General features: G+C 57.3%; 3 protein-coding genes across 8 annotated transcripts; 2 read left to right on the top strand and 1 right to left on the bottom strand.

Annotated features, from left to right (window-relative positions):
* Positions 1-628: 628 nt before the first annotated feature.
* On the top strand, positions 629-8,353 carry SCAF1 (SR-related CTD associated factor 1). The gene is made up of 5 exons (XM_026448410.2): positions 629-3,473; positions 4,127-4,209; positions 4,430-4,648; positions 7,486-7,614; positions 7,919-8,353. The coding sequence occupies exons 1-5, from the start codon at positions 1,205-1,207 to the stop codon at positions 8,108-8,110; spliced, it is 2,892 nt and encodes a 963-aa protein (XP_026304195.1). The 5' UTR covers positions 629-1,204; the 3' UTR covers positions 8,111-8,353.
* A 926-nt stretch (positions 8,354-9,279) lies between these two features.
* On the bottom strand, positions 9,280-15,622 carry IRF3 (interferon regulatory factor 3). 3 transcript variants are annotated; one of them, XM_023182303.1, is made up of 8 exons: positions 15,376-15,622; positions 14,428-14,600; positions 13,107-13,278; positions 12,952-13,022; positions 12,192-12,384; positions 11,709-12,086; positions 10,445-10,560; positions 9,280-9,545 (listed from the first exon to the last, which is right to left on the bottom strand). In XM_023182303.1, the coding sequence occupies exons 2-8, from the start codon at positions 14,590-14,592 to the stop codon at positions 9,360-9,362; spliced, it is 1,281 nt and encodes a 426-aa protein (XP_023038071.1). In that variant the 5' UTR covers positions 14,593-14,600; positions 15,376-15,622; the 3' UTR covers positions 9,280-9,359. The 3 variants fall into 3 exon arrangements, with proteins under 3 accessions (XP_023038071.1, XP_023038072.1, XP_023038073.1); XM_023182304.2 differs by having other exon boundaries at positions 15,380-15,561; XM_023182305.1 differs by lacking the exons at positions 14,428-14,600; positions 15,376-15,622 and adding an exon at positions 14,197-14,427.
* Positions 15,603-23,687, top strand: BCL2L12 (BCL2 like 12). 4 transcript variants are annotated; one of them, XM_023182312.2, is made up of 7 exons: positions 15,603-15,820; positions 16,433-16,547; positions 16,761-16,900; positions 18,026-18,112; positions 18,195-18,286; positions 19,710-19,982; positions 23,469-23,687. In XM_023182312.2, the coding sequence occupies exons 2-7, from the start codon at positions 16,441-16,443 to the stop codon at positions 23,517-23,519; spliced, it is 750 nt and encodes a 249-aa protein (XP_023038080.1). In that variant the 5' UTR covers positions 15,603-15,820; positions 16,433-16,440; the 3' UTR covers positions 23,520-23,687. The 4 variants fall into 4 exon arrangements, with proteins under 4 accessions (XP_023038080.1, XP_023038078.1, XP_023038082.1 ...); XM_023182310.2 differs by having other exon boundaries at positions 16,758-16,900; XM_023182314.2 differs by lacking the exon at positions 19,710-19,982.
* Positions 23,688-25,789: the final 2,102 nt, after the last annotated feature.

Below are 25,789 nucleotides of genomic sequence, written 5' to 3'. Positions count from 1 at the left end.
GTGCTCCCCAGCTCTGCCATTTCCTGGCTCTGCACTGGAATCTCACCCTGTCAGCCTCCCATTCTTCCCTCTACCAAACAGGAGAAACTCCCACGAGAGGCAGCTGGCGCAGCAGGCCGGAGCTTGTTTTTGTCTTGGAGGGGGACTTAGGTTTGAATCCCAGCTCTCCCCCTGCAGCCTGTTTTCCTGTTTCATCTTCGCCCAGGCTGGAGTGCGGTGGTTGTGGTCAGAGCTCACTGCAGCCTCCACCTGGGATCAGTCACCAGCACTGGTCGAGGTAGTTCCTAGTTTCAGGGCCAGGGTACATTGCCCAGGGTCAGTCAGGCCAGTGCTGTCACAGGATATGGGAGTGCAAGTTCGGGGCCACATTGACTGAGTTTACACCCTGACTGCTGCCTCCTCTCTGTGTGCCCTTGGGGAGGATACTGCAGCCCTCTGCCTGTTTCCTCCAGTGACCTTTGGGTTAAGAACCGTGGTGTGCAGTTGTCAGGAGCATCCTACGGCTGGCTCCTGTGAAGCCGCTGGGGCTTCCTGGGCAGGACCTGGTGGCCCAGCAAGTGTCCATGGCTGGACCAGCAAGCAGGCACCAGCAGCAGGGAGGGGAAGGCCCTGACCGCTTCTCTCTCCCTGTTCCTTTGCAGTTTCTCCACAGTCCGACTCCTCTCGGCCCGCCTGTGCCCGTCACCTCACCTTGGGCACGGGAGACGGGGGCCCTGCCCCACCCCCTGCCCCCTCCTCTGCATCCTCCTCCCCTTCCCCTTCTCCCTCATCTTCCTCCCCTTCCCCTCCCCCGCCCCCACCGCCCCCTGCACCCCCAGCCCCGCCTGCCCCCCGATTTGATATCTATGACCCCTTCCACCCCACCGACGAGGCCTACTCTCCACCGCCTGCTCCGGAGCAAAAGTACGACCCCTTCGAGCCCACTGGCTCCAACCCCAGCTCATCAGCGGGGACCCCCTCACCTGAGGAGGAAGAGGAGGAGGAGGAGGAAGAGGAAGAAGAGGAGGAAGAGGAGGAGGAGGAAGAAGGCCTGTCCCAGAGCATCAGCCGTATCTCGGAGACCCTGGCAGGCATCTACGATGACAACAGCCTGAGCCAGGACTTCCCAGGTGACGAGAGCCCCCGCCCGGACCCGCAGCCCACACAGCCGCCTCCGGCCCCTGGAACGCCGCCCCAGGCGGACTCCACCCGGGCTGATGGAGCCATGCGCCGGCGGGTCTTCGTGGTGGGAACTGAGGCGGAAGCCTGTCGGGAAGGCAAGGTCTCGGTGGAGGTGGTGACCGCTGGTGGAGCCGCCCTCCCGCCGCCCCTGATGCCACCCGGCGACTCGGAGATCGAGGAAGGCGAGATCGTCCAGCCGGAGGAGGAGCCCAGGGTGGCGCTGTCCCTCTTCCGCCCGGGTGGCCGGGCCGCCCGGCCTCCGCCTGCCGCCTCCGTCACCCCCACGGCCCAGCCCCTTCCCCAGCCTCCCGCTCCCCGGGCCCCCGAGGGGGACGACTTCTTGTCCCTGCATGCGGAGTCCGACGGCGAGGGTGCCCTGCAGGTGGACCTGGGGGAGCCGGCCCCTGCGCCGCCCGCCGCAGACTCGCGCTGGGGCGGCCTGGACCTGCGCCGCAAGATCCTGACCCAGCGGCGGGAGCGCTACCGCCAGCGCTCACCCTCCCCGGCGCCCGCGCCTGCCCCGGCCGCCGCTGCTGGTCCGCCAACGCGCAAGAAGTCCAGGAGGGAACGCAAGCGTAGCGGCGAGGCCAAGGAGGCCGCCTCGTCCTCGTCGGGCACCCAGCCTGCGCCTCCCGCCCCGGCCTCGCCCTGGGACTCTAAGAAGCACCGCTCGCGGGACCGCAAGCCCGGCTCCCATGCCTCGTCGTCCACCCGCCGCCGTTCCCGCTCCCGCTCCCGCTCCGCCCGCCGCCGCTCGCGCAGCACCGACCGCCGCCGTGGGGGCAGCCGCAGGTCGCGGTCCCGGGAGAAGCGGCGGCGGCGGCGGCGCTCCGCCTCCCCGCCCCCGGCCACCTCCTCATCGTCGTCCTCGAGGCGCGAGCGGCACCGCGGGAAACACCGGGACGGTGGCGGCAGCAAGAAGAAGAAGAAGCGGTCGCGGTCCCGGGGTGAGAAGCGGTCTGGGGATGGCAGCGAGAAGGCCCCGGCGCCCGCCCCGCCACCCTCCGGCTCCGCCTCTGGTGGTGACCGCGACAGCCGCCGCCGGGGGGCCGTGCCACCCTCCATCCAGGATCTTACGGACCACGACCTCTTCGCCATCAAGCGGACCATCACGGTGGGCCGGCTTGACAAGTCCGACCCCCGAGGACCTTCTCCTGCCCCGGCCTCGTCACCTAAGCGGGAGGTCCTGTACGACTCCGAGGGACTGAGCGGCGAGGAGCGGGGCGGCAAGAGCAGCCAGAAGGATCGGCGCCGCTCGGGGGCTGCCTCCTCCTCCTCCTCCTCCAGGGAGAAGGGGTCTCGTCGGAAGGCCCTGGACGGGGGTGACCGGGATCGGGACAGGGACAGAGATAGGGACAGGGACAGGTCATCCAAGAAGGCCCGGCCCCCCAAGGAGTCGGCACCTTCCTCAGGGCCCCCGCCAAAGCCACCGGTCAGCAGCGGCTCAGGCTCTTCATCTTCGTCGTCGTCCTGTTCTTCCCGGAAGGTGAAGCTGCAGTCCAAGGTGGCGGTGCTCATCCGCGAGGGTGTCAGCAGCACCACTCCCGCCAAGGATGCTGCGTCGGCCGGCCTGGGCTCCATCGGCGTCAAATTCAGCCGCGACCGCGAGAGTCGCTCCCCCTTCCTCAAACCCGAGGAGCGGGCCCCCACTGAGATGGCCAAAGCAGCTCCGGGCAGCACCAAACCCAAAAAGACCAAGGTCAAGGCCAAGGCAGGGGCCAAGAAAGCCAAGGGGACCAAGGGAAAGACCAAGCCATCCAAAACCAGGAAAAAGGTCCGCAGCGGAGGTGGCAGTGGGGGCAGTGGCGGCCCGGTGTCGCTGAAGAAGTCCAAGGCGGATAGCTGCAGCCAGGCGGCAGGCACCAAGGGGGCGGAGGAGACTTCGTGGTCTGGTGAGGAGCGGGCAGCCAAGGTTCCTAGCACCCCGCCCCCCAAGGTAGCCCCACCACCCCCTGCCCTCACTCCAGACTCGCAGACCGTGGATAGCAGCTGCAAGACACCTGAGGTCTCCTTCCTGCCAGAGGAGGCCACTGAGGAGGCTGGGGTCCGAGGTGGGGCAGAGGAGGAGGAGGAGGAGGAGGAAGAGGAGGAGGAGGAGGAAGAGGAGGAGGAGCAGCAGCCTGCCACCACTACGGCCACTAGCACTGCTGCAGCCGCCCCTAGCACGGCCCCCAGTGCGGGGTCCACAGCCGGTGACTCGGGGGCGGAGGATGGGCCAGCTTCCCGTGTCTCCCAACTGCCCACGCTGCCCCCGCCCATGCCCTGGAATCTGCCGGCTGGTGTGGACTGCACCACCAGCGGTGTCCTGGCCTGTGAGTGTCCCCTGGGGGAGGGGGGTGCTGGGGCAGGTGAGACAGTATGGAGACTGGAGGGTACAGATTTACAGGCAGTGGGGTGCCCTGGAAGGGAGAGGTTTATAAGGACATGGACTAGGAGGGTGGGGGTGGGTGAAGGCCAGTTAGGGTCTGTCCGGAGGCTCTAGGTGCCTGGGTGTACTGGGAGAGAAGGGCTGGCGGGAGCAGGTGGTGGCCAGCGCAGACTGGAGTGGTGGGCTGGGTTCTGGGATTCCCCTAGAGGGGGACTAGGAGAGAGGGACCAGAAAGAATGGCTTGAGCAGGACACCATGTTCCTTACACATCGTGGTTGCCTGTACCAGACTGCAGAGGTGGGGAGAGAGGCTGGGACTGGCCACAGGGGGTCAGGAGGCAGAATCTCACTCCTGCCGTCTCATCACTGCATGACCGTGGCCAGCCCTATAGCCACATACCTGGAGTCCCAAGAACATTCGGGGTATGGGCCGTTCTGTCATTGGCCAAGGCCCCCTTTTCCCAGTTCTGAGTGTGAGGCCTTGTGGCTGTTCTGGGACCCAGGGCAGGAGATGGCAGCAAGTGTCCAGGTGAGGTTCACCGGCTCCTGTCCTGTCACCTCCCCCATCTTCATGTTGTCACCTCTCCACATCCTGCAGTGACTGCACTTCTCTTCAAGATGGAAGAAGCCAACCTGGCGAGCCGAGCGAAGGCCCAGGAGCTGATCCAGGCCACCAACCAGGTGGGCTCCCCTGGGGGAGAGTCCCTGCCGCCCCTTCTTTTGTCCATTGCCTCGGGTTAGGAGAGGAACCGCAGGCCCGGCAGCTCTGGGGCAAGGTATCGGCCTGAAGAGGAGCCTGTTGCCTCAGCTGTGGGGAAGTCAGCGTGGGAACAGTGGGGTGCACGTCCCCTCTTCTCCTCCACCTCCCTTTACTCATCATCCCTCCGTCCTCTTCCCACAGATCCTCAGCCACAGAAAGCCACCCTCAAGTCTGGGGGTGACCCCAGCTCCTGTGCCCACCTCTTTGGGTCTGCCCCCTGGCCCCTCCAGCTACCTGCTTCCTGGCAGCCTCCCTCTGGGGGGCTGCGGTTCAACTCCCCCCACCCCCACCGGGCTGGCTGCCACGTCTGACAAGAGAGAGGGCAGCAGCAGCTCTGAGGGCCGTGGGGACACAGATAAGGTGAGCTGGCCTGGGGAGAGGTGGTGACAGTTCTGTAGAGAATATGGACAGGAACTGAGACGCAGGGGCCCAAGGAGAAAGGGAGACTGAGGACATAGAAACTAAAGTCATGGAACTGTAAGGAACTCCACTTCGCTGGAATGGATGAGCGGGAAATTCGTTTGGCATGTCCAAGAGAAAATCCCGTCTGCGCGTGTGTGGGGCTGTGTGCACATACCCCACATCTACACACCCTGTAACAGACGCCCACACTGCAGCCCCCCCTTGATGACCTGTTTCTCACACTCTCTCCCTCTCAGTGTGAGTGGGGGAGGCTGGTTTCTGAATAAAAACTCAAGAACCTGTTTCTAGATGAAGGGAGGGAGAAGGGGTGCCAGGCAGACAGTAATGTAGGTTCTTATTCAGCTCCTCTGGCTGGCTCTTCCTCCTGGGCTCTGGGGCTGTTTCTGTCTTGGTCAGGTCTAGATGTGGGTTTTTTGTTTTTGTTTTTTCTTTGAGATGGGGTCTCGCTCTGTCACCCGGTCTGGAGTGCAGTGGTGCCATCTCGGCTCACTGCAGCCTCCGCCTCCCAGGTTTGAGTGGTTCTCCTGCCTCAGCCTCCCGAGTAGCTGGGATGACAGGCGCACACCACCACACCCGGCTAATATTTGTATTTTTAGTAGAGATGGGGTTTCACCATGTTGGCCAGGCTGGTCTTGACTCCTGACCTCAGGTGATCTGCCCACCTTGGCCTCCCAAAGTGCTGGGATTACAGGCGTGAGCCACCACTCCCGGCCTTGGTTGGTTTGTTTTGAGACAGGGTCTCGCTCTGTCACCCAGGCTGGCATGCAGTGGCACAGTCACAGCCTCAGCCTTGATCTCTCAGGCTCAAGGGATCCTCCTACTTCAGCATCCTGTGTAGGTAGGACTACAGGTGCGTGCCACCACGCCCAGCTAATTTCTTAATTTTTTTGTAGAGTTGGGGGTCTCGCTGTGTTGCCCAGGCTGGTCTCGAACTCCTGAGCTCAAGTGATTCTCCCACCTCAGCCTCCTAAAGTGCTGGGATTACAGGTGTGAGCCGCTGAGCCCCGCCTGCATGTGTTTTTTACAGTCCAGCAGCCCATAGCCAGATGGTGGTGTTGGCCACCTTACACAGCTGTGTGTGGTGCCAGATAAAGCTGTATAAACCCCATTAAACACCCCGTGTGAGTCGCGGAGGTGGGGCTGCAGCTTAGCCCGTCACTTGTCTGTAGCTTGTGCCTTGTGCTGCAGGTCGCGAACGGTGAGGACCCCCTGGTCTACAGCGGCCCTTGCTCTGCCCTTTTCTGTGCTCTGCCCTTTGCCCCGCTTTGCCACATCCAAGATGGGTGTTTGGGAGCAGCGTCTCTCTAGAGACCCACATCCTGTGGGGCCAGGCAAGCCTGAGAAGTCCCTCCAGGGCGGCCTGTGTCTCTCCTGGCCATAGAGTTGCCCTAACAGCTCAGTAGCTCGTCAGACAGTGTCACTGATACTGCTTCTGGAGTCTGCTAGCCATTGTGCCCTGCCCTTTCCAGGACTCAAGTTTACTTGCCCCTACTTTGATAGTCGCCTGACTTGGGAGGGCAGTTTTCCCAAGGGCGGTGGCAAGGGACTATCCCTTGTGCCTGCAGAAGGCCGGTTCTTCTCTGGTCCCATGTGGCTCTCTGGCTAGAGGTTTCCCGTCTGCTTTTGCAGAGATTCTGCCTGAGGCCAGGGATGCAGCTGCTGCCCCGATCCTGTGGCTGCGGGATCTCCTAGCTTGTTGGCCACAGGCGGGAAGAGCCTTGTCTCAGAGGCTCTCTGCCCTGCCCCCTGTTCGTCCTTCCCTTTTCATCCCACGGCCATCCCCCTTGGAACAGGCACAGCTCCCCTGGATTGAGTCTTTGTACCTGGCCTGTGCCATGTCCTCCATGTGTGTCGCTGTAGTCCTCCCCATAGGTGTTGTCTTCATTTTATAAATAAGCCACAAAGGTGGCCAGGTGCGGTGGCTCATGCCTATAATTCCAACACTTTGCAAGGCCGAGGCGGGTGGATCGCTTTAGCCCAGGAGTTCAAGATCAGCTTGGGCAACATAGTAAGACCCAGTCGCCAGAAAAAGTACAAGAATTAGTCGGGCGTGGTGGTGGCACCTCTAGTCCCAGCTACTCAGGAGGCTGAGGTGAGAAGATTGCTTTAGCCCAGGAGTCCGGGGGTACAGTGAGCAGTGATTGTGCTACTGCACTCCAGCCTGTGTGACAGGAGAGATCCTGTCTCAAAAACAAAGAAAAAGCCACAAAAAGGAGGTTTGGCTGAGCATCCCAGGGGTCAGGGACAGGGAGTGGCAGACCAGGCTTCCGATACAAATGGGCTTGAGGTCAGTCCCCACCCCCACTCCTCAGTGCGCCTCCATCCCCTTGGTGACCAGGACAGTATTGTAAAAACCTTTTAAACTGAGTCCTCCCCCTTCCCACGGGGAAAAGCCCTGTGCAGTTTTCTGCAGCCCTGTCTGTAGAGTCTGATTCAAAACCAGCTGCAATTGCTTGGCCAATGCCTGTCTTCTCATCAGACTGAACTTTGTGAGGGCAGGCAACGCATGTGTCCTGGTCCTGGCCAGGCCTGGAGCAGCCCAGGGTTCAGCCTAGAGGAGATGTTCAGTGACATGCAGAGGCACAGGCCTGGCCTTTGGTCCCAGCCACCTGCAGCAGAGGGTGCATGGGACAGACCCTCAGCAGGACTTCCAGCCTGAGAGCAGCCGGACTGCCAGAGAGGCTAGGCTGGCAGCAGAGGCAAGTAGAGGTGGAGGTTCTGTGGGTACTCACTGGCCCTTGCTGTTTCTTCCCCCGCTGTCGCCACCCCACCAGTATCTGAAGAAGCTGCACACACAGGAGCGGGCGGTGGAGGAGGTGAAGCTGGCCATCAAGCCGTACTATCAGAAGAAGGACATCACCAAGGAGGAGTACAAGGACATCCTGAGGAAGGCCGTCCACAAGGTGGGCACCCAGAGAGAGGGGCAGACACAGGCCGGGGAGAGGACGCTGGAGGGCCAGATGTGTGCAGACAGATGGACGCGGATGGGAGACGGGGAGGTCAGTCTGGGAGGGTGATGGGATTTTCTCAAGGCCACCTGGGCCTGTTCCGCTGGCCCTGGGGCACCCATCATCTAGGGGACAGAGGGACTTTGGCCTGGTTACTGGGGAAGCTGCTCCTACCCCAGTCCCAAGCTGCACCCAGCAGTCCCGGGTGGATGGGACCCCGGGAGCCTGGTGGTGACTCTGGCTGTCCCCGGCCCCCCAGATCTGCCACAGCAAAAGTGGGGAGATCAACCCGGTGAAGGTGAGCAACCTGGTGCGGGCCTACGTCCAGCGCTACCGCTACTTCCGCAAGCACGGTCGCAAGCCAGGGGACCCCCCAGGGCCCCCACGGCCGCCCAAGGAGCCAGGGCCCCCGGACAAGGGTGGCCCGGGCCTGCCCCTGCCCCCTCTCTGAGAGCCCTGGCCAGCTCTTCGCCCCTCGCCTCTTTGAAATTCTGGACATATTTATGGCTCCACCTCCCCACCTCCCTCCCCCATCAGTGGGATGGTTGGGGGAGGGTTGCTGCAGGGAAGAGGAGAGCCCCCTGCCCTTCCCTGCCCCGTGCCCACCCCCTTTGCCCCCAAGCCTGTCCCCAGTGCCCCTCCCTTCTGTTCGTGCCCCTCTCCCCAATTTCATTAAAGATTTCATGAAACATTACCCCTGAGCCCCATGGTTCTAACCCTTTGTTTTCAGAGACAAATTTGCCAGAGGGTTGGGGAGGGACCCCTAGAAGGCTGAGGAGACAAGGGAGACCAGGCTGTGACTTGGGGCAGCTGCCTCCCCTGAGCCTTAGTTTTCTCATCTGTATAGTGGTGTTGTGAGGACTGAACAAGACACAGCTGGAGCGCTTAGCACAGTCTCTGGCAGGCAGCGAGCTGCTCACAGGGAGGCGGGGCCGGCCCCACCTTATCAGCATCCTCCCAGCTCAGGGCACCTGCGTGCCATGTGCCTGCCTTGGAATTGCTCCCAGAGCAGGATCTGCGTTCCCCATTGAGTTGGCTTCTCTTTTCAGCAGCCCCGTGAAGCTGGGGTGATCTCATCCACTCTCCCGAGAGGGAAACTGAGGCACAGAGCAGCAAGGGCCGAAGGGCGAGTCAGGGCTGCGCTGGCTTCTGCCAGTTTCATCACCCAGAACTGAGGCCTAGCCAGGAGAGGTGACAGTGCCCAGGGTCACCAGGCAGGCAGGCTTTGCAGGCTCTAGGGTGGCCGCAGAGCCTCTTTACCAAGGCCCCCTCCAGCCCCATGTAGAGGGGAGCCTGAGGCCTGGAAGGAGAAGAGCCATTTGCCCAAACTGTTCATAGGCAAGGCAGGGACCTGGGTTCTGGCCAGTCTTTGTGTTTACTACTCTGTGACCTTTGTGCCTCTCCCAGCCTGTGTCTTGGTCTACAAAATGGGGGCAGCCATCAGCCACCAGGTCCCTGGGCAGAGGTGAGGAGGTGTCAGCTGCCCCCTGCAGTGCTTGGTTCTCATGCATTGAGCACCTGAGTTGTGCATAGCTGCACAGATGGGTAAACTGAGACCCTAAGCAGGAATAACAACCAGCTTGGGTCAGAGGGCACCCAACACCAGACGCACACAAGAGGTGATCATAGCAGAAACCAGTTTATTGGTTGAGGTGGTGGGGGATGGGGAGGTTAGAGGCCACACCATGAGGAGTGAGGGCTCAGGTCTCCCCAGGGCCCTGGAAATCCATATCCTCCACCAGGTCCTGCAGGTAGGCCTTGTACTGGTCAGAGGTGAGGGAGAGTGGGTGGCTGTTGGAAATGTGCAGGTCCACAGTGTTCTCCAGGGAGGAGGCACCCCCTACCCGGGCGATTTCTACCAAGGCCCTGAGGCACGTGGGCACAACCTGCGGGGGAAGTGGGGACAGGAGTCGGGGAAAACACCCGGCCAGTGTCCACCAAGGTAGCAGTCAGGGCTGGGAGAACTACAGCTCCCTGCAGCCCCTGCTGTAACCCAGGATGAAACACACACACACACACACACACACACACACACACACACACACACACACACACTACAACTTCCTGCAGCCTCTGCTGTAACCCAGGATGAACCATAGGCCCAGGGCTGCTGGGAGTTGTAGATTTCCCTCTACGCACACACACATACACACACACACTCATATGAGGCTAGAGTATTCCCAGATGTCAGGGCTGAGCAGTCTGTGATCTCAACTCGTGGGAGCCACAGTCATGGCCTCACAATGGCAGCTAAAACTTGAAGTCCACCAGCTTCTACATGGTTTAGAGCAGGGGTCCCCAACCCCCCCACGGCCTGTTAGGAATCAGGTTGCCCAGCAGGATGTGAGCAGAGGGAATATTACTGCCTGAGCTCTGCCTTCTGTCAGATCAGCGGCAGCATTAGATTCTCAGAGGAGCACGAACTCATTGTGAACTGCACACGCGAGGGATCTAGGCTGCTCCTGAGGAGAATCTAATGCCTGATGATCTGCAGTGGAGCAGTTTCATCCCGAAACCACCCCCTCCCTGTCCGTGGAAAAATTATCTTTCGTGAGACTGGTCCCTGGTGCCGAACAGCTAGGGGACCACTGGTTTAGCGAATTCAAAACAGGTTCTGCAGGTGAGGCCATGGGAAGGAGCTCCCGGGGATGAAAAATGGGTTATTGCAGAGGTCTTGGAAGTTGCAGTTTTTTAGAGGGCCTCTGGGAGTTGGAGTTCCTGGGAGCAACCTCTTCCCTCTGTAAGGCCACCCCTCTCAGCCCCAGGGACTCAGGTCTGCAGGCACCTTGACCATCACGAGCCTCTTGGTCCACGGCTGGTCCTGGGGCCATGACTCCCCGACACAGAACCAGAGGGCATAGCGTGGTGAGCGTCCGCTTCCTTCCGTGAAGGTGATCAGATCTGGGGGCCCAGGAGTCTAGTCAGGGATGAGAATAGGACCCTCTACCTGCCCTTCCCCGTAAACTTGAATGATAACCCCAACCATCTCGCCTGACCTAAGGCCCTCTGCTGCCTCGCCCAGAGGACTGCTTGTTTGGGGAAAGTCGCCATGATTCTGTTTGTGTACTTCCTCCTCCTCCCCTCCCTCCCTCCCTCCCTCCCTCCCTCCCATCATGGTGGGGTTGTTGGAAGGCCCCCCCCGCAAGCCCCCAAGTCTCAGCATTCACAACAGGCCCAGAGTAGGGGGCCCATGCTTCCAAGGATGCCAGTGAATCTGGAGAAGCTGGTTGGCATTCAGTCCCCTCTGAGGCTGCACTGTCAGCCATTAGTCATGTGAGGTCATTTCAGTTTAAATTGTAATCAATTAAAACTAATCATGTCCTGGTTGCACTCGCCTCACCTGAGTGCTCGGCCCCTGTGGCTAGTGGCTGCTGCACTGGACAGTGCAGGTGACTGTCATTTCCATCATGGCAGGAAGTGCCACCGCACAGCGAAACCCTAAGGGATGTAGCTTTCCTGCTATTGGTCTGTCCACCATCATTAGTTACAATAATGATGACAGCGGCAGCTAATTCCCTGAGCATGCTGTGGACTGGGACTGTCTCTCACGCCAGTGCTGGCAGGCAGGTAGAGAGAGGAGACCATCCTCGGATTCCACGGGCTCAGGGCAAAGTCCTTTGCCTCGGGTTATACAGTGGGCCAAGGGCAGCCAGGGTCTGAATTCAGTCCTAATCCTGAGTTTGTTTTGTTGTTGTTGTTTGAGACAGAGTCTGGCTCTGTCGTCAGGCTAGAGTGTAGTGGTGCAATCTCGGCTCACTTTAACCTCTGCCTCCCGGGTTCAAGTGATTCTCCTGCCTCAGCCTCCCGAGTAGCTGGGATTACAGGCGTGTGCCACCATGCCCGATTATTGGCTTGTATCTTTAGTACAGATGGGGTTTCACTATGTTGGCCAGGCTGGTCTCAAACTCCTGACCTCGTCATCTGCCCGCCTCGGCCTCCCAAAGTGCTGGGACTACAGGTGTGAGCCACCGCGCCCGGCCAATTCTGAGTTCTTAACTACTGTGCAGTCTGCTTTCTACTGGGCAGGGCGAAGCCCCCATCTCACTCACCTACAATGAAGGGCCCCAGGTCGAACACGCCTCCTTCCTTGTCCTTGGGGACCTCGCCGTCAGGCCCATGCCCGCTGTTGAGCAGCTCCTCACTCACTGCCCAGTATGTGTGGCAGTGCCCCAGCCGCTGGGCCCAGAGCCACTGCCCGGCCCGCCGCAGAGCCAGTCCCCCACCCAGGGAGCTTAGCACGTGCCTCACATAGCTCATCACTCCCCTGTCTGTGACGGATACGCCAGGGTCTGGCAGTGTGACTGGCCATCCAGGCAGCGTCCTGTCTGGCACTTCAGACCCCACCAGCCGCAGGCCCTCCGGGCAGGAGATGGTCTGCTGGAAGACTTGGCGGCCCCGGTAGAAGGCTGTCACCTCGAACTCCCACTCTGAGCAGCAGCAGCAGCAGCAGTAGCAGTGTGAAGGACAGAGAGACTGAGAGTCAGGGGCTGCCGCCCAGACCTCAGCCCTCCCAGCCTGCAGCTGACACTCACCTTCCCCCAGCACCAATAGCCGCTTCAGTGGGTTCTCAGAGGGCTCCAGGTTTGGGAAGGGAGTGGGATTGTCCAAGCTGGGGCTCCGCAGGGGCTGAGGGCAGGGCTCAGGGGCTACAGCCAGGCTTGGGGGTCCTGGATCTGGCAGTGGGGCCAACACCATGTTACCCAGTAACTCATCCAGAATGTTTTCCTGGAGGCAAACAAAGAAAGAGAATCAGGCATTTCCATAGTCTTTTCTGGAGACTTCATATGGACCTGGTCTGTTCTCAGCAATGCAGGGAGGTCAGGCTTGAGCTCTGCCTTCAAGGGGCTTCCAGCCTGGGGACAGAGCCAGCCATGGCACCAACAGCCAAACAAACACTCTAAAGAACGCCAGGTGTTACCATTCCAGCCCAAGGATCTGGCTCTATGCAGGTTAACACCTGGGCGGGGCAGGCTGGGTAGAATTTCAGAGGGATGCTCCCCCAGCTCAGGCCTCAGCAGGATCAAGGTGAGGGAGTTTTCAGTTCCCAAGAGGCTGACAGCCCCCTGCCGAAGTCCGTGAAATCCTGGGAAGGTGTGCTAGGGCCTTGAATGCAGGGTGAAAACTCGGAATTTTCTCCTGAGGAGACTGGAGCAGGAACAGATAGGGCCAGCACTGGCTCAGGTGAGGGACAGGCTGGAGGCAGGGAAGTGAGGGGATGGTCCAGAGGGAGAGGACAAAGCCCATGGGGACACAACAGAGACTGAGGGGCATGAAGGTTGGGCACATCCGCACCTGGGTATCAGAAGTACTGCCTCCGCCACTGGTGTCCGGAGAGGTGTCTGGCTGGGAAAAGTCCCCAACTCCTGTTGAGAAAGGTGGTGAGGGGAGTAGGGGTGCCAGGAACCCTTAGGACCCCAGCCTCCCACATGCACCCCGATCTGGCAGACCTGAGTTCACAAACTCGTAGATCTTATGTGGGTCGTGAGGGTCCTTGCTCCGGTCCTCTGCTAAACATAACCCATCTTTGCGGTTGAGGGCAGAACGGAAATTCCTCTTCCAGGTTGGCAGGTCTGGCCTATCCCTCCCGGGAACGTACGCACCAGTGGCCTCGGCCCAGGCCTGGGACAACAGTGGTGTCAGGATAGTGGGGGAGGACGACTTAGATCCTGCCCCTGGGGCCCTAACCCTGTCTCCTGAATCCTAACACCACCCTCTTTCCCTGGCAAGTTCTAAGTCTGCAAGGTCCATCCCCAAATCCCCCCGTCCTATCTACCTCCATCCCCCACCTCTAGTTTTTAAAAGCCTTTTTTTCTTTTTGAGACGGAGTTTCACTCTTGTCACCCAGGCTGGAATGCAATGGCGCAATCTCAGCTCACTGCAACTTCCGCCTCCCTGGTTCAAGCAATTCTCCTGTCTCAGCATCCTGAGTAGCTGGCATTACAGGGGGGCACCACCGCACCTGGCTAAGTTTTGTATTTTTAGTAGAGACGGGGTTTCACCATGTTGGCCAGGCTGGTCTCAAACTCCTGACCTCAGGTGATCCACCCGCCTCGGCCTCCCAAAGTGCTGGGATTACAGGCATTGAGCCACTGTGCTAGGCCTCTTCAAAAGCCTTTGAAACCTCTTTGATTTTTGTTTTTAAAGGGATGGAGCCTATGTTGCCCAGGCTGGTCTCAAACTCCTGAGCTCATGCGATCCTCCCACCTCGGCCTTGCAAAGTGCTGGGATTACAGGTGTGAACCACGGCGCCCGGCCCAAAAACCTCTTCTTTCTAAGCCAGGCTTCCAAGTCCAACTTGGTGTCTAACCCCGTGCACCACCTGCCCCGCGACACCCTCTGTGATAACCCCGCCCCTCACACTGTTTACCACCTCTGGCATGTACTAGTGCCATTCGGTGGTTAGGAACCCCAGATTTGGGGCTCCAGGTCTCACCTCTGATGTTTCAAAAACCATCCCCCAGTATCTATCCTACAACCAAGAGCCCCGGCCCCTAGAGAGCCCCAAACCCCCAGGATTCATTTCCTTTGCGTACTAACCAGCTTTCCCGGTTTCATTGCCGTAACCGGGCAGCTCCAACCCTGCTTGCGCCCCACCATCAGTCAGCTGATCCGGCTAGCCCCGCCCCTCCCGTTCTAGCCCCACCCACCAACGTTGGCACGAGCCCGCCCCGCGCGCGCTACCTCCACCGTCTCAGCCCGGCCCGCTAGGAGTCCTTTCCGCCCCGCGCGCCGCTCAGGGTTTCCAGCGTCCCCGGTCGTCGCACGCACCTGGAAGATTCTGAAATCCTCCTCCTGTGCATCCTGCCGTAGGCCGTGCTTCCAAGGGATGCGGAAGCGCGTGCGGCTCTCGTTCACCCAGGCCACGCCCTCCAGTTGCCCCAGGTCCAGCTGCGACACCAGCCAGGGCAGGATCCGTGGCTTTGGGGTTCCCATGGTCCGGCCTGCGCGTATAGAGCATTTCCTGGGCGCGACCGGCCTCCCCCGGACCCACCTGGCCTGGAGTTTCCGCACCCAGACCTCCCTCTCACGGGCCACGGCACAGGTCCTTTACCCATATTTTCGGGGGTACAAACAGGAAACCTCCTCTTCCCATTCTCCCATCTTCCCGAGAGGCTCCTTAATCCGCTAGGGTTCCTTCCCATATCCATGGCATACCCTTCCCCCGTGGCTTCAGTGCAGACCCTCCACTCTCTCAACTCCGCCAGTATAGACCTCCTCTCTCCCCGACATCATCGAAAGCAAGTATCCCCACTTTCAGGGTAGCATCCTCTTTCCCTAGTTATTTCAGTGCAGAATCGATTCACGCGTAAGCCTCTATCTCCTGCACTTACCCCAGTGTAGATCCCCTTCCACAGTCCCCCTACAGAAGATCCCCCGAAACATTTCCAACACAAAACTTCCTTCCAATTCCCCCTCGACTGCCCGCTCCCCTCCTCCAGGACAGAGCACGCCTCAGGTTTCGAGAGTGAACTACACCCAAGTACGGAGTCCATCCTTCCCTCTCTAGAATCCCCTCAGTGTAGACGCCTCCTGTTTTCTTCTTTCCTCCCTACTTTTTCTGCAGCCGACCTCCAGCGTCGGCCACTGTAGCTCCTTCCTTGCTCCACTTTCCCCAGAGTACACAGCCTGCCTTTCCACTCTCCGTGCAGACCCATCCTGTTTCCCGCTCCACGCTCTCGGACGCCGCTAACGCTCTCCCAGGCTCTTCCGCGTTACCTACGATGGAAGGTCGGGGCGTGCGGGGAGCTGGAGCCCACCCCTGTTTTGGGGCTCCGGATAGCTCTCAAACTCGAGGCTGCGCACCCCCTTTCCCGTCAGCTGAACTCTAGAACGCTGGGGCTTTCTTTTCGATCGACTTCTTGAAATAAAACCAACTTTATCATTCTTTGGCTAACACACCCCGGAGCCGAACGGACGGCCCGCTGGGCCCGGGGGTGTCCCCGCCCCTATGCCCTTTTTTGGGTTTCCGGCCAGAGGCATGCTGGGAACGTCACATGCAAATTGAGCGTGCACCCAGCGTTCCGCCCTTTCTTCGTTGGGCCAGTTACCGACCCGGCCCAGTGCGCAGGCGCGGGAAAGTTGAACTAATAAAAGTTTGTACAAGTTGAGTGGAGGCGGCGTCAGGTTGAGTGGAGGAGGCGGCGGTGAGGCCCCGGACCAGGTCAGCGGGGCGTTGACGAGGGGTGGGGTGAGGAGGGAAGAGGAGCGGGCCGGGATCCAGTAGTGGGCACCCTAGTCCCGCTTCTCCGACATCCAAGGGTCCAGGGTCCTCTAGATTCCAGCAGGAGTCGGAGATTTGGAACTACACCTCACAGCAGGCTGCGCAGCGAAGAAGCGCGGACCGAGGGGAAGATTTGCCCTGAAGCCTCCTGGGATTGGTAGTTCCTGATGCTTTAAGGGTTTCAGTAGTTTGGCATATGCCTGTTATAGAATCCAGGAGTTGGGGCACTAAACCCCTTCTTCCTGGGAAACCTAAGGGTCTGGGGCTCCAGTTCCTTTCTCTCTAAGACTAAGGAGTCTAGGACCCCAGCTCCCTCCTCCTTTAGACCCACGAATCTGGGCACCCAGCGCCCCCACCTTTCCTTGGATCAAAGAGTCTTTTTCCTGACCCCTCTTTTGTCTGAGGACTCAAGAGTCTAGGCCCCTAGACCGACACTTTCCAAAGGACCCAGGAGTCTAGGCCTTCCTTGGGACTCACAAGTCCTGGTCCCCAGCCAAGCCTCCACTTCTTGCTAAACCCTTGGAGTCCAGTCCCTAGCCCCCTCTCTCACAGGTGCCTCCATGGCAGGCTCTGAAGAGCTGGGGCTCCGGGAAGACACGCTGAGGGTCCTAGCTGCCTTCCTTAGGCGTGGTGAGGCTGCCGGGTCTCCTGTTCCAACTCCACTCAGGTAAGAGGAGTTGCCCTTCTCCTCCAGGGGCCAGCATTTGAGGCTCTCTCCTAACTCTTGCTCCTGATCTCAGTCTGTCTCCTCTCTTTATATCTGGCTCTATTCTCTGTTTTGGAGAGAGGTCCTCAGCGGGGGAGGGAGGGAGTTGGGGAAAGAGACTGCTTGCGGGGGATCTTTGGTGGGGTCACTCTCTGAAGTCCTCTTCCCCAGAAGCCCTGCCCAAGAAGAGCCAACAGACTTCCTGAGCCGCCTTCGAAGATGTCTTCCCTGCTCCCTGGGGCGAGAAGCAGCACCCCCTGAGTCCCCTCGGCCTTGCTCTCTGCCCATCCGCCCCTGCTATGGTTCAGAGCCTGGTAAGAGATTTCCATGATCATCTATGAAACTGGCAGAACACAGGATAAGGTGCTAGTTTAAGATCACTCAGCTAGGGGGTGGCTGTGTGGAGTCTCTAGCACCAGCCTTCAGGACGGAACTGTCCTGTTGTCTCCTCTCCCCAATTAGATTTCTATCTGTCAATGCTGTGGGTTGGCTTTCAGAGAGTATTTGGTCAATCTGGTTGTTGTTTCTTTCCTTCCATAACTACTTCCCTGCCCCTAGGACTTTTGTAGCCAGGAATACCCCTGATAGAGGGGTAGGAGGGCTGGTTTTCAATCACACCTCCCTGGCTGTTTTAGTTGCGTGACTCTGGGGAAAATGCTTTCTCTTCCTTGCTCCCCTGTTTTTCCAATAGCAGAGTAGGAATTGGGGAGGAGGTCATTGGACTTGATCAAGGTGACCCACGAGTTTCCCCGTAGGTGTGAACCTGGACAGACTAGTAATGGCTGCTGCGAGTGCTAGCTTGAAAAGGGGTTCACAGCTGGGGAGAGGAAGTGCTTTGATCAATTGGTGATGTCTGAAGTGGGTGAGGGAAAGGGGATACTAACAGTAGTGTCTTGTGTTTGCCTTCCTTGAATGAGATCATCTTCGAGGTCTAGTTCAGCTCTGACAGTCTTTTGGAGACAGAGCTCTGTCACCCAGGCTGGAGTGCAAGGTTGCAATCTCGACTCACTGCAATCCCCACCTCCTGGGTTCAAGCGATTCTCGTGCCTCAGCCTTCTGAGTGGCTGGGCTTACAGATGCACTCCAGCATACCAGCTAATTTTTGTACTTTTAGTAGACATGGGGTTTCGCCATGTTGGCCAGGCTGGCCTCAAACTCCTGGCCTCGAGTGACCCTCCCGTGTCGGCCTCCAAAGTGTTGGGATTACAGATGTGAGCCACCGCACCCAGCCAGCTCTGACATTCTAAGTGCAGTTTGAGGATCTGATAAAATGAAAAGTACAAGGGTTTTGGCATTTTTTACTAAGTTTTCTCACTGGGACTCAGCTTACCCCATTATAAAATGGGAATCATTGCCACCTGCCAAGGTAGTTGGGGGAAGGAGAGAATCCATAAGTTTCCAATGTCCTGGAAACCTGTCATTAACTCTTTTCACCCCAGGCCCAGCTACTCCAGACTTCTATGCCTTGGTGGCTCAGCGGCTGGAACAGCTGGTCCAAGAGCAACTGAAATCTCCACCTAGCCCAGGTGAGGCACGGAGGAGCCCCAGGAAAGGATGGGAGTAGGAGGATAGGGTTCTGCCCCCAGCCAAATTCTCTTCTGCCTCCAGAATTACAGGGTCCCCCACCCACAGAGAAGGAAGCCATACTGCGGAGGCTGGTGGCCCTGCTGGAGGAGGAGGCAGAAGTCATTAACCAGAAGGTGATGGGCGTCTGTCCCACCCCTTGGCAAGGACAAGAGTTGCGGAATGGTGGGGCACTGGGATCAGAAGCTGGATCTGTATTTTCTTTGGATGGTCAGGTGGAAAGAGGCTGGGACATGGTTTCAATGAAGGGTTGAGGCCGGGCATGGTGGCTCACGCCTGTAATCCCACCACTTTGGGAGGCCTAGGTCGGCAGATGACTTGAGGTCTGGAGTTCGAGACCAGCCTGGCCAACACGGTGAAACCCCATCTCTACTAAAAATACAAAAATTAGCCAGGTGCGGTGGCACGCTTCTGTAATCCCAGCTACTTGGAAGGCTGAGGCGAGAGAATCGCTTGAGCCCAGGAGGCGGAGGTTGCAGTGAGCCAAGTTTGCGCCACTGCACCCCAGCATGGGTGACGGAGAGAGACTTTTTTTTTTTTTTTTGATACAGAGTTTTGTTCTTGTTGCCCAGGCTGGAGTGCAATGACACAATCTCAGCTCACCGCAACCTGCGCCTCCTGGGTTCAAGTGATTCTCCTGCCTCAGCCTCCCAAGTAGCTCCCAATAGCTGGGATTACAGTCATATGCCACCACGCCTGGCTAGTTTTGTATTTTTAGTAGAGACGGAGTTTCTTCACGTTGGCCAGGCTGGTCTGGAACTCCTGACCTCGGGCGATCCACCTACCTCTGCCTCTGCCTCTCAAAGTGCTGGGATTACAGGCGTGAGCCACTGCGTCCGGCCGACTCTGTCTTAAAAAAAAAAAAAAAAAAAAAAAAAAATGGATGGTTGAACAACAGGAGTATGGTTAGGGTAGTACTGTACTGTAAATTAGTGGTTTTAGTTGATTGTTAGAGGGGTGTGGCCTAAATTCAGAGGATGTGGCCATCAAAAACATCTAAAAGAGATTGACCAGGTTGGGGAAGTAAGGGAATGAATGTGGGGATGGGGGGAGTGTCTAAAATCTTACTGAGCATAGAAGGGGCCTGGCTTACAATGTAGGGGAAAATGTACTAACAGAGGAGGCCTGGCTTGTGGCTGTGTCCTGGAATCTGATTGGCTAGGAGCTTGGGCAGGGTACATGGTCCTCTAATACTAATTGAATGGTAGAGGGCAAGATTGTTGTAGCACTAGGCCCCTGGGAAAGGCTACCGGGGGCGTGGCTAGATTAACTCCGTTACAATAGAGATTGGGCCTGATTGGCTGTTGAGGCAAGGGCAGGGGCGTGGCTTAGCGACCCGCGTTGTAGGCCCGTATCACGGGGGTGGGGGTAGTTTGGCAGAGACCCTGGAGTCTGGCTTGATTGGCTAATATGGATGAGGGGTGGCCTAGAACTTTAGCATCTGGAAAGATCCTGAACCGGGAAGCCACGCCTCCCAGCTCCCGGTTGGTTGGCCCCGGGGGCGCTGCTGACGCAGACCCTGCCTCTTCCACCCTACAGCTGGCCTCGGACCCTGTCCTGCGCAGCAAGCTGGTGCGCCTGTCCTCCGGATCTTTCGCCCGCCTGGTGGAGCTGTTCTGTAGCCAGGAGGATAACTCCCGCCCAAGCCGAGCATGCCCCGGGCCCCCGCCCCCTTCCCCGGAGCCCCTGGCCCGCCTGGCCCTGGCCATGGAGCTGAGCCGGCGCGTGGCCGGGCTGGGGGGCACCCTGGCCGGACTCAGCGTGGAGCACGTGCACAGCTTCACGCCCTGGATCCAGGCCCACGGGGGCTGGGTGAGCCGTTGAAGCCTGTCTCTGCGGGCCTCACTTTACCCAACTGTCTTGTGATAGAGGTTCTTAGGTTCTCCTCAGACCTCAGGTATTCTTCCAGCTCCACTGCGTTCGTTCTGTGTCGAGCCCTTGCTCTATGCCAGGACTGCAGTGATGAGTGCGGATGCTACGCCTGGCGTCAGCAACTGGGTATACTAATACTGTAAGCGTGAAACCAGTGACTGAGATTACTCAGGGAGAGGCCGGGCGAGGTGGCTCATGCCTGTAATCCCAGAACTTTTGGAGGCCGAGGCAGGAGAATCATTTGAGGCCAGGAGTTCAAGACCAGCCTGGACAACATAGTAAGATCTCATCTCCACAAAAATTGAAAGTAATTAGCCAGGGTCAGGTGTGGTGGGTCACGCCTGTAATCCCAGCACTTTGGGAGGCCGAAGCAGGTGGATCACCTGAGGTCAGGAGTTTGAGACCAGCCTGGCCAGCGTGGTGAAACCCTGTCTCTACTAAAAAAGTACATAAATTAGCCGGGCTTTGTGGCAGTTGCCTGTAATCCTAGCTACTCGAGAGATTGAGGCATGAGAATCGCTTGAACCTGGGAGGCAGAGATTGCAGTGAGCTGAGATCGCGCCACTGCATTCCAGCCTGGGTGACAGAGTGAGACTGTGTCTCAACAAAATAATAATAAAAACGGGGTGTGGTGGCTCACGCCTGTAATCCCAGCACTTTGGGAGGCTGAGGTGGGTGGATCACTTAAGGTCAGGAGTTTGAGACCAGCCTGACCATGGTGACACTCAGTCTCTACTACAAATACAAAATTGACCAGGCGTGCTGGTGCACACCTGTAATCCCAGCTACTTGGGAGGCTGAGGCAGGAGAATTGCTTGAACCTGGGAGGCAGAGGTTGTAGTGAGCCGAGATTGCGCCATTGCACTCCAGCCTGGGCAACAAGAGCGGAACTCTGTCTCAAAAAATAAATAAAAATTTTAAAAATTAATAATAATTAGCAAGGTGTGGGAACGCACACATTTACTCCCAGCTCCTCAGGAGGCAGAGGAGCCAGGAGGATCACTTGAGTCCAGGAGTTCAAGGTTGCGGTGAGCTATGATTGCGCCACTGTACTCCAGTGTGGGTGACAGAGTGAGACCCTGCCTCAAAAAATAAAGTAGGGAGAGTAGTCATGCTACCTCAGAGGGTCGCTGAGGGTTAAAATGGGGTCAGTCTGGTAAGCTGTGCACTGCCTGGCATGCGGTCATTTGTTGATGTGGTTATATGTGTCTACTTGCTGCTGTTCCAACAACGCCTGCCAGGATGCCCTCCCGGGGAAGCCCTGCCTCCGTCCTCTGCCCCTTCTGGTGGGGTCTGGTTTCACCCCCAACGAGGCCTTCCCAGGTCCCCATTGACAATCACAGCCGGCCGGGCGCGGTGGCTCAAGCCTGTAATCCCAGCACTTTGGGAGGCCAAGACGGGCAGATCACGAGGTCAGAAGATCGAGACCATCCTGGCTATCAGGGTGAAACCCCGTCTCTACCAAAAAATACAAAAAACTAGCCGGGCAATGTGGCGGGCGCCTGTAGTCCCAGCTACTCAGGAGGCTGAGGCAGGAGAATGGCGTAAACCCGGGAGGCGGAGCTTACAGTGAGCCAGGATCCGGCCACTGCACTCCAGCCTGTGCGACATAGCGAGACTCTGTCTCAAAAAAATAAAATAAATAAAATAAAATAAAATAAAATATAAAATAAAATATGAAATAAAATAAAATAAAATAAAAGACAATCACAGCCACCTCCACACCCTCCCACCACCCTCCTTCCCCCTTCCTGCTTTACTTTTCCTTCCATAGCAATTTGCGCCTTCTAACAGCTGGTGGAATTGACTTGTTTTGCTTATCTTCTGGTTTATTTTTCTTTCCTGGCATCTCCCACCTCTAACACATCAGCTTCAGAAGACCCAAAAGTCTTCCCCATTCTTACTTTATCTCCAGTGCTGGTTTCAGAGTTGGATTGGGCTCCAGCGTGCTGGCCCTGTGACTTGGCGACTGTCGCAGTCCCCCTGAGCGACACTTTCCCCCCGGTCCAGTGAGCACCATGTCATTTACCTGCCTTGGGGGTCGCTGTAGGTATTCAGCGAGAGGGACACAAGCCAGGCTCTGGATGGAACCGGTTTCCCTGGCAGGAGCTGGTCAAGTGTGTTTGAGGAGCAGGGAGGAAGAGGCCAGTAGGGCTGGAGCAGGGTGAGTGGGTGATCGATGAGAGAGGAGGAGAGGCGCTGGGCCAGCCGGGACCCTGTGGTCACAGTGAGAGAGAACTGGGACTTTGATTCTGGGTAAGCCAAGGACTCTGAGCAGCGTAGGGACAGTCGCTGATTTAGGCGTTAACGGGCGCCCTCTGGCGGCTGCCTGGGGACAGACTGCGCCAAGGCAGGGGCAGTGGAGCATGCTGGATTTAACTTAGTGGTGGCGCTGAGCTGACAGATTTGGCTAATGGGCCAGATGTGGGGACAGGCCAAAGGATGCTGGCCTGAGCAGCTGCAGGGCGACATCTAAGTTCCCTGAGAAGATGGGGGAGGGATGGAGGCTATGGGGGTGGGGACAGGGGCGATGGGGGTGAGGAGCAGGACTGGAGATGGTCCAGTCTACAGTAAGATCAGAACTCATAGCACATGTTGAGGGGACTGGTTATAAGCGTTGGGCTCAGCAAAGAAGCTCATTTATTTTATTTTATTTTTTTGAGACGGAGTCTCACTCTGTTGCCCAGACTGGAGTGCAGTGGCGCGACCTTGGCTCACTGTAACCTCCGCCTCCCGGGTTCAAGTGATTCTCCTGCCTCAGCCTCCTGACTAGCTGGGGTTACAGGCGCACACCACCGTGTCCAGCTAATTTTGTAGTTTTAGCACAGACGGGGTTTTGCCATGTTGGCCAGGCTGGTCTCGAACTCTTGGCCTCAAGTGATCCACCTGCTTCGGCCTCCCAAAGTGCTGGAATTACAGGCATGAGCTACCACGCCTGGACAATTTCTTTAAACAAATCTTTAATAGGGTCGATAGCACGCAAGCTTTCTCGGTGGGCCAGGTCCTCTGCCAGGGATTTCAATGGAATGATCCCATTTAAACCCACTACAACCTCATGGAGGTCTTATTATCCTCATCTTGTGGGGGCAGAGAGGGAAAGTCCCCAGCGTGCAGCGTGTTGGAATCTGGATTTGTACACGAAACCACGGCTCTGAATTGTTCAAATCCCAAGACTCTTCCCTTTCTCTGACTCTGTCCCTCAACTCCTCTCTCTCTCTGGGTCTCCGTCTAACCCCACTCCAGTGCCTTTCCTCCTCCTGCTAGGACTCTGTCCCCCTCGTCCCTGTGCCCTTCTCTGGGCGTCTGTCGCTCTCTGCTCTCTGGTTCCTCGCCTTCCTGTCTCTGATCTCACAGGGCTGATGTGGACGCTGCTGTCGGGGGGGATACCTGCCCTGCTCACAGGGCTCTGCCACTTTTCCCTTCCAGGAGGGCATCCTGGCCGCTTCACCTGTGGACTTGAACTTGCCATTGGACTGAGCTCTTTCTCAGAAGCTGCTACAAGATGACGCCTCATGTCCCTGCCCTCTTCGTGTGCTTTTCCCAGCCTTCCTTTTCCACTCAGGGCTGTGGGGTGGTGGTCGCCCTACCTGTTTTTGCCAAAAATAAATTGTTTACAACTTTTTGTATTAAAAACGTTACAAAGTATTCAATTGTCCGTTCTTACACTCCAGAACTGAAGTTCTAAGTAGAGGAGATTTGGTTCAGAGATTTCTGTGGCTTACACAAATTAAGGAAGGAACCAGTTCATTCTAGAAATATTTATTTATTTGGAGGCCGGGTGCGGTGGCTCACGCCTGTAATCCCAGCACTTTGGGAGGCCGAGACGGGCGGATCACGAGGTCAGGAGATCGAGACCATCCTGGCCAACACGGTGAAACCCCGTCTCTACTAAAAAAATACAAAAAACTACCCGGGCGAGGTGGCGGGCACCTGTAGTCCCAGCTACTCGGGAGGCTGAGGCAGGAGAATGGCGTAAACCCCGGAGGCGGAGCTTGCAGTGAGCTGAGATCCGGCCACTGCACCCCAGCCTGGGCGACAGAGCGAGAGACTCCGTCTCAAAAAAAAAAGAAATATTTATTTGGAGCACCTACAAGAACCTGTCTCGTGGACATGTAACATATTTGAGAGAATATCTGTAAATAGTCCAGCAACTTGCATTTTTTTTTTTTTCCTGTTGCACAATCTGGTTATTCTAGCTAATGCTGTATGATGGTCATGGAGTCTTTCCAGCGAGTTCCACAGAAAGGTACAGTCTAACTTCACCTGTGTCTAGGACACCACCCTCTTCTTGTTTTTCTCCTCCCATTGCTCCTTTCAAGTCTCTTTTGCTAGTTTCTCATCTACCTAAAGACCAGTGGTTTGTCTCACAGACACACACACCCCTTTTTTTTTTGGAGATAGGGTCTTGCTCTGTTGCCTATACTGGAATACAGTGGCATTATCATGACTCACTGCAGCCTCAACCTCCTGGGCTCAAGTGGTCCTCCCACTTCAGCCTCTCTAGTAGCTAGAACTAAAGGCATGCAACTCCACACCTAGCTAATTTTTAAAAAAGAATTGTTGTGGGAGGCCGAGGTGGGTGGATCACTTGAGGTCAGGAGTTTAAGACCAGCCCGGCCAACATGGTGAAACCCCATCTCTACTAAAAATACAAAAATTAGCCGGGCATGGTGGTGGGTGCCTGTAATCCCAGCTACTTGGGAGGCTGAGGCACGAGACTCGCTTGAACCCGGGAGGCAAGAGGTTGCAGTGAGTTGAGATCACACCACTGTACCCCAGCCTGGGCAACAGAGTGAGACTCTGTCTCAAAAAAAAAATTGTAGAAATGGGGTCTCACGTTGCCCAGGCTGGTTTCCACCTCCTGGGCTCAAGCGATCCTCCTACCTTGGCATCTCAAAGTACTGAGATCACAGGCATGAGTCACTGTGCCTGAGCGGTTTGTCTCCTTATTAGGGCCATATCCCCCTTCACAGAGTAATGTTTGTAAATAAAGTGACATGTACAGGATTACAAACCGAACCAATTACAGTCGATCCTCAGTATTTGTAGATTATTCGCAAATTTGCATCCTTGCTAAAATGTATTCATACCCGGAAAATGAAGGCAGTGCTTTCGTGGTGTTTTGGAGAGCAGTGCTTACGCACAGAGCTGCAACAAGCTGAAGACCTGATGTACATAGTTCCAGCTGGGCTCCTCTTGTTTCAGCTCAAACACTGGAAACAAGTGTCCCTTTCTTGGTTTGTTTAGTGCCACGTTTTTCAATTTTTTTTTTTTTTTTTTTAAATAAGAGTCTCGCTGTGTCGCTCAAGCTGGAGTGCAATAGCATCATCCCGGCTCACTGCAACCTCTGCCTCCTGAGCTCACGCGATTCTCCTGTCTCAGCCTCCCAAGTAGTTGGGATTACAGGCGTGCGCCACCAGTCCTGGCTAATTTTTTAATTTTTATTTATTTTATTATTTTTTGAGATGGAGTCTCTGTCTCCTAGGCTGGAGTGCAGTGGGGTGATCTCGGCTCACTGCAACCTCTGCCTCCCGGGTTCAAGTGATTCTACTGCCTCAGCTTCCCAAGCAGCTGGGACTACAGGCGCCCGCCACTATACCCGGCAATTTTCTTTTTTTTTTTTTTGAGACGGAGTCTCGCTCTGTCGCCCAGGCTGGAGTGCAGTGGCCAGATCTCAGCTCACTGCAAGCTCTGCCTCCCGGGTTTACGCCATTCTCCTGCCTCAGCCGCCTGAGTAGCTGGGACTA

Source organism: Piliocolobus tephrosceles, chromosome 21 (genome assembly GCF_002776525.5).
Source record: "Piliocolobus tephrosceles isolate RC106 chromosome 21, ASM277652v3, whole genome shotgun sequence".
Lineage (NCBI taxonomy): Eukaryota > Metazoa > Chordata > Mammalia > Primates > Cercopithecidae > Piliocolobus > Piliocolobus tephrosceles.
Note: the sequence above shows the minus strand (reverse complement) of the source record. Positions and strands in the feature narration are given on the sequence as shown.

Excerpts from the sequence above, each read along its gene's own strand:
- SCAF1 (XM_026448410.2), top strand. The coding sequence starts at position 1,205 with ATGCGCCGGCGGGTCTTCGTGGTGGGAACTGAGGCGGAAGCCTGTCGG. Across the intron at positions 3,474-4,126 it reads CACCAGCGGTGTCCTGGCCT|TGACTGCACTTCTCTTCAAG; the intron begins GTGAGTGTCCCC and ends CACATCCTGCAG. Across the intron at positions 4,649-7,485 it reads GCCGTGGGGACACAGATAAG|TATCTGAAGAAGCTGCACAC; the intron begins GTGAGCTGGCCT and ends CCACCCCACCAG.
- BCL2L12 (XM_023182310.2), top strand. The coding sequence starts at position 16,441 with ATGGCAGGCTCTGAAGAGCTGGGGCTCCGGGAAGACACGCTGAGGGTC. Across the intron at positions 16,901-18,025 it reads CTGCTATGGTTCAGAGCCTG|GCCCAGCTACTCCAGACTTC; the intron begins GTAAGAGATTTC and ends TTTTCACCCCAG. Across the intron at positions 18,113-18,194 it reads GAAATCTCCACCTAGCCCAG|AATTACAGGGTCCCCCACCC; the intron begins GTGAGGCACGGA and ends TTCTGCCTCCAG.
- IRF3 (XM_023182303.1), bottom strand. The coding sequence starts at position 14,592 with ATGGGAACCCCAAAGCCACGGATCCTGCCCTGGCTGGTGTCGCAGCTG. Across the intron at positions 12,385-12,951 it reads GCAGTACTTCTGATACCCAG|GAAAACATTCTGGATGAGTT; the intron begins GTGCGGATGTGC and ends GTTTGCCTCCAG. Across the intron at positions 10,561-11,708 it reads CCTGGGGCCCTTCATTGTAG|ATCTGATCACCTTCACGGAA; the intron begins GTGAGTGAGATG and ends CTGGGCCCCCAG.